Source organism: Corylus avellana, chromosome ca9, assembly GCF_901000735.1.
Source record: "Corylus avellana chromosome ca9, CavTom2PMs-1.0".
NCBI classification, from domain to species: Eukaryota; Viridiplantae; Streptophyta; class Magnoliopsida; order Fagales; family Betulaceae; genus Corylus; species Corylus avellana.
In genome coordinates, this window is record NC_081549.1 from 3,987,144 (window position 1) to 3,994,083 (window position 6,940).

Consider the following 6,940-nt stretch of genomic DNA (forward strand, 5'->3'; position numbering starts at 1 on the left):
TTTCTAAAATTAAAGAAGAATTTTCGGTCAAAGGAAAAATATTTTTTGTTGGACTATTATTTTATGTCGCGCCAAACACTCGAAAATACGTAAAACTTTTTCTGTAAATCATTTTATGGTGAAACAAACGGAGCCTAAGTTTCCACCAAGGCATTATTCACCAAGACAAGGACTTGGTTTTTCAGTACCTAGACCTTACTACCAGCAATTCAACAGTGGCCCTCTTTAGTACAACATAAGTCCTTCTCAAGGAGTTCTTCTTTTTCCAGTCATCAATATCATTGAGGGCCTCCCTCACAGAATCAGGGAAACAATTTTCCAAACAAACAGTTTACCCAAAGTTCTCTACAACCAAGTTAGGGAAGCAACTTTTCCCATGGTACTTGATCACCATGCCAGATACAACTTTTCCCAAACAAATCAGTTGGATGTTGATTATTATCATCACATGAATTATGCTTTTCAGGGATGCAATCCTCCTACACAGCACATACAAATTATGCTTATGAAGAGCAACAGTGGAACAGTGGCTGGCCGACAGTGGAACAAATGCTCATATTACCAACCAACTGGAGAACTTGCAGATTCAGCAGCCTTTTCAGCAAGCAGAAGAAGTTGCTATGGGCAATGACACTAGTCTTACAATAGTGAACACTGGTTCAACTCTCTTTCATTCCTCTTATTCTGCTTTTCAACTTAAAGATGTTTTACATTGTCCATACACAAATTTTGTACTGACAATTTATGCTACTTCATTCTAACATCATCTCATTACTATATTAAGGACCTTCTGACCATGCAACACTCTTGGAGAGGAGTGAAAATGGTTTGTATCCACTGCAGCTTGGAAGGAACTCTCACAAAGGGACTAAGACTTTTACTGCTTTGATTGGAATAAGAACCATTTCATTAATGTGGCATTTTAGATTAGGGCATCCTGCCTTAGAAATTATTAGTCATGTTGTTAAGGATAATTCTCTTCTTGTTACTAGTTTCAATTTCAATAAAACTCCCAGTTGTATTTCCTGTCAACTAGGCAAGGGTAGAAAACAACCCTTTCATGCTTCAAATTGTGTATCTCAACAACCTTTAGAACTAATACACTCGGATGTTTGGACTTCACCTATTCAGTCTATTAGTGGTTACAAATATCATGTCATATTTATTGACGATTTCTCAAGGTTCACTTGGATACATCCCATGCATCACAAATCTGAAGTTTTTGAAAACTTTGTGAAATTTAAACTCTTAGTGGAAAATCAATTCACCTCCCAAATTAAACAACTCCAATCAGATGGAGGAGGTGAATATAAATCTGTTCAATTCCAGACCTTTTTAACTAAATATGGCATAGTTTATAGGAAATCCTGCCCATACGCTTCCCAACAGAATGGACTGGTAGAAAGAAAACTGAGAGACATCCTTGAAACAGGCTTCACCCTTCTAGCTCACTCACATCTCTCAAATAGGTACTGGGTGGATGCTTTTCTTACTGTAGTTTATATCATTAATAGGCTACCTACTCCTGTTCTGCAAAATACATCTCCCTACTTCAAGCTCTATAACCGTGAACCAGATTACAAGAAACTTAAGAGTCTTTGGCTGTCTACGTTATCCCCTTTGTCGTCCTTATGGTTTACAACCAAGATCCTTTAGTAGATTATGAAGACAATCCCATCAACTTTCATTTCCGTAACCAAGCATTAGAGATGAGTGGGCAATGTAACCAAGCATTAGTGATGAGTGGTCAATGTAACCAAGCATTAGTGATGAGTGGTCAATGTAACCAAGCATTAGTGATGAATTTTAGTAAACAAACAACTCGATTCGAAATTGAATAATTTTCATTGATGTAATTTTATTTTATTTAAACACCAAGTCACCAACATCCTTGAGACACAGCAGGCAAAAAGAGCAGCAAGCAGAAAGCACCATGATGATCTTCTTCCAGACCAATCCCACCGCCATCTTTGTATTTCTCATTTCTCTCATCCTCTCATCCCACCACCTCTCTACAGCTAGCGACTCTGAAGCAGGTATGTTCTTTCTTTCTTTCTTTCTCTGTGTGACTTTTTAGAAAATGGATGAATTTTGAAATTAAAAAAAAAAAAAAAAAAAAAAAAAGGAATGTCACATAACATTGTGTCTCACTTCTTTTCCTTTGTATTTTTGGTGGTGGGTGAGGGGGAACAGATGCTCATGACACTCCATTTAGTTACATTGAAGGAAGTGGTACAGGGCCAGAGGATTGGGGCCAACTCAATATTCCACTTTGGATAGCTTGTGGTAATGGAACAATGCAGTCTCCTATTGATATTCAGCAGGTGCAGGGTTCAGCTCTAGGAGAATTAGAAACGGACTACAAACCAGCTCCTGCTAAATTGGTGAACAAGGGACACGACATTGCAGTAAGCTGCTGCTTCAGTCTATATTTTGTTATCCTTTTTCTGTAGTCGTATTTTTATTTGATGATCAATCCAAATCAGGCTTTACAATTAAAATTGAATGTTTCATCAGGTGGAGTGGACACAGGATGCAGGAAAAATTACCATAAATGGGACTGATTACCAGCTGCTCAAGGTGCATTGGCATTCACCCTCTGAGCACACATTCAATGGAACAAGGTCCTTTGTTTGCATGCATGCATGCCTTTTTCAGTTTTCATTGAACACCCAACTCAAAACATTGTCTTTCACATCTATTTTTCTGCAAATTCTGTTTTCAGGTATGACTTGGAGATTCATGTAGTTCATCAAAGCTCCAGTGGAAATTATGCTGTTGTTGGAATTCTTTACAAAAATGGCTCCTCTGATCCCTTCCTTGAAGAGGTATTTAAATGGCTTTCTCCTTAATTTGCTAAGGGAAGATGATGCTCAAGATCGAACTTAATTATATATACATGACTAAGACTAAGACTCTACTTGTTTATTGATTTTCTTTCTTCCTCTTCCCCCACTTCAGCTGCACGACCAGATAAAATTGATTGGGGAACAAAAAATAATAGATCTGGGGAATATTGACCCAGAAGATATTGACTTTGACAGCGAAGAGTATTACAGATACGAAGGTTCTCTTACAACTCCTCCATGCACTGAGCGCGTCACTTGGACAATATTCAAGGAGGTGCATGTGTTTTGCTAATTATAGCACGTTCAATTTTTAATATTATTGCTTCTTTACTTTCTATTGACACATGACTTCTTGTGTTTTATAGGTGAAGACGGTTTCAAAGGAGCAAGTGGATGCCTTAAAGGCAGCCGTTGACAAGGTAATTAAGTGCTTAATCATGAATAAATTAATTATATGTTGCCTGATGTTGAAACTTGACTGCTGGTTTGTTCTTTTTGCAGGGATTTCAATCAAATGCAAGGCCAACTCAACAAGCAAATGGAAGAGTACCAGATCAGTATATGGACGACTAGATCAGTCGTTGTATTCTCCTATTTGAAAAGGGAATTAGCATTTATATATGAACCATATAAATGCATTATCTACTATTATATATATATATATAAATAAATCTCATCTCACATGAGCTTGAGTAATTACTAGTAATATTAAAGATACAATGTGGCACAACATGTAATATATATGCCACGTATGATATCTAGCAATAATTTATACATGTACTATGCCATGTATCATGTATGAAATGGAGCAATAATTTCTAGTTGGTTTTAAACTTCTTTGAGCTATTGTGTTATATGTTTAATTAGCCCAAAAATGCTCACACAAATTGAATATGGGACATTGGTTGCCCTAATAAAAAATAGTTACATCTTAGAAATAAAGTGGTATTTTGTGTTACATGGGGCTATATCTCGAGTTATGATTGGTAAAAATATTGTATATTTATACAGCTACATCAATTAGTTAAGAAATTAAAAAATAATTTGAAAAGAAAAACATTTTGTTTAATACTTATACCAAAGCCAAAGAGAGTACTCCTTCTATTGTGACTTGGTCAATAAAAAAAAAAAAATTAAATTAAAAATTAAAAATTAAAAAAAAAACGTTTCTTTTATTTATTTATTTTTGCTTAATCTTAAAACAACGCATATCTGATCAAGGACATGTTCTTTTTCGAACAAAAAAAAAAAAAAAAAACTACTCACTTTTTCTTAAAGCTCCAAGCGCAAAAAAATGTACTTTTTATTTGGGGAAAACTAGATTTACACCCTCTAATTATCATCTTTTTTGCAATGCACCCCAAATATTTTAATTTTTGCAATGTCTCATCTCACTCCCCCAACGCAAAAAAAAAAAAAAAAATTATTGAAGTTGCAATGCCCCATTTCCAGAACCCAAAAAAGACAAAAAGTATCATACATAAGATAATTTTTTTTTTTTTCTTTTTTCATTTTGAATTGCGGAATGGGGACACCGTAACCGTAATACTACATTGAGAGACATTGCAAAAATTAAAATATTAAATGATACATTACATAAAAGATGGTAGTTAGAGAGGTAAATGTAATAATTAACCCCTTTATTTTATATGAAAACACATATGAATCCATCATAGATAACTGTTTATCAACAACCAATCATTAATGACCATAAATGATTCTTACATGCTTAAAGAACAATCAATCAAGAATGACCGTAAGTGATTCTTACATGTATTTCAAATATTATTATTTTTTTATATAATTAATCGAAATATCATTACAAGCGTAAGGTGCAATGAAACGTTTTTCCATTGACTAATTTTGGAGTAATGATATAAGGAGGATTAGAGTCCTTTTATAGTTATCCCAAATGTAATGTGGCATTTAAAATCATCATTTAATTTGAGATGATTATTATTGAATTTTAATCTATTTGTGATTTTAAATGTTATATCATATTTGGAATGACTCTAGAAGGACTTTAGTCTTCCTTATATCATTACTCCTAATTTTGATATGAAATACATGGGTGAAGCTAATGTCATTTTGGACATCAAGGTTCTTAAAGATAATAATTGCATTACTTTATCTTACTCACATTATAATATTATATTAAAAATATGCTTAAAACATTTGAGTACTTTGCTTATTCACCTATGCCTACACTGTATGAATTAAAGTTAAACTTGGTTAAGAATCACGATCGATGATGATGGTGTTTTATAAGTAATATTTTAGTCACATTAAAATATGTTTTTGACAAATTGTATTTGCCTTGAAATTGCACAAATCAAAGGTAGACTATTTTACTCTTATTTTGCCTGAAAATGTACCAATTTACTAAAAACAAACCGACTAAACACACATAAGCCCATAAAAGGCTAAAATGGCTAAAGTAAGTATGTCACTTTCTCTCTCTTGTTTTAGAGAGAGAAGCTCTGAAAGAACCCTAGGTTTTTTTCTTCCCAGCCGCCTCCTTAGTGGGGTTTTTTCTGCCGCCTCGTGCGGTCTTTCCGGGGAGGAGGGAAAGGTTTTGCCTTTTCCTTTCTCTCCTCCCTTTTTCCGTTTCCTCCTTGTTTCTCCTTCCTCTTCTCCTGGTTTTCTCTTGTTTTTTACTTTTCTCTCTTTCTTTTCCACTGTTCCTCTGCCTTCTCCATTCAGCGCCGCCATCACCGGCCCATTTTGTTGATCTGCCTTCGTCGTCCCTCCTCCGCCACAGATCAGCCACAGATCGGTCGAGCTTTCCACAGATCCGCCATCGTTGTCCCATCTCCACCACAGATCCGTCCATCTTCTCCTCCTCGTGTGGCTCCTCCGATCTACCCTCCGCCCGCCTACCTCTGTCCCTGCTGGTGTTGTGTGCTGCTGATTTGTGTTTTTATTGTTGTGTTGTAATATTTTTGTTTATTTGTTGTAATCTTGCTGTTATTTCCCTGTATTTTTTCTGTTTGGTTGTGCTGTTTTTCTTATTTTCTGTGGGTTACTATCTCCCTGATCTGATCTGGTTTGACCTTGTGAGGGAGTTTTTTGATGCCGGTGGTTGTCCTTCAACGGCTCCTTTTCAGTTTTATGCAGCGCCATCCCTGCAACTTTCATTTCACAGTGATTGTTGCCTTTACCGCATAAGTCTCTTCACCGAGATTTTATGCACTTTAGAACCGCCTTGTGCGGCTCAGGAACAAGCCCGGCTTGTTTATGGTTTCTCTGAGGTCATAAATGAAACCATTGCCTATTGTTTGATTCTTTCGGATCATTCCCTGTATTTGGTCTTTTTGGACTTTTCCATGTATCCCTGCTGCTTTAACTGCTTGGGCTTTGTTGTTAAGGTGCCCACCCTTTTGTTGTTGTTCGATCACATGTAACCCTTTTTCCCTTATTTGATTAAAAAAAAAAAAAAAAAAGTATGTCACTTTGGCTAGTTTAATATATGAGTCAAAATTATTTTTTAAGCTCGACTTATTTATTAAAAGAACCGAGCTCTAATTGAATTTAGGGAAAAATACATTTTACCCCCGTGAACTATCCACTCATTTGCACTTTGACCTCCAATGTTTAAAAAGTGATACTTGACCCTCCCAAACTTCCAAATTGTTGCAATTTGACCATTATAACTTTTTTTTTTCCCAAAATGCCCCAATCCCAAGTTAAAAATAAAAAATAAAAAAATAAAAAAAAATTAAGGGGTGTCCGATCTGGGGTGGCTTCTAGGCCCAACTGGGGTGGCCAGCCACCACTTAATTTTTTTTTTTTTTTGAAAAAATTACAGTTTACCCTCCCAAAGTTGACAGCGTTTTTCAATTTGAACACCAAAGTTTCAATTTTTTGCAATGCATCCACCCAAAGTTTCAAATTTTTGCAATTTGACCAATTATATCCAAAACTTCCCATATTGCCCCTAATTTTTTATTTTTTATTTTTTACAAAAAAAAAAAAAATTAAATAGAGGTGGCCGTAGCCACCCCTTTGGCCATCTGGCCATTTTTGTACCCCCAAAATTTTTTTTTTTTAAATAAAAATAAAAATTATGGGCAATATGAAAATTTTGGGAT

The 6,940-nt window shown here is 35.3% G+C and overlaps 1 protein-coding gene across 1 annotated transcript; it reads left to right on the forward strand.

The window, feature by feature from the left end:
* The first annotated feature begins 1,933 nt into the window (after positions 1-1,933).
* On the forward strand, positions 1,934-3,422 carry LOC132191748 (alpha carbonic anhydrase 4-like). Its single transcript, XM_059606838.1, has 7 exons — positions 1,934-2,036; positions 2,194-2,408; positions 2,518-2,624; positions 2,726-2,828; positions 2,962-3,123; positions 3,215-3,268; positions 3,351-3,422. Exons 1-7 carry the CDS (start codon positions 1,934-1,936, stop codon positions 3,420-3,422), a joined length of 816 nt encoding a protein of 271 aa, XP_059462821.1.
* The last annotated feature ends 3,518 nt before the right edge of the window (positions 3,423-6,940 follow it).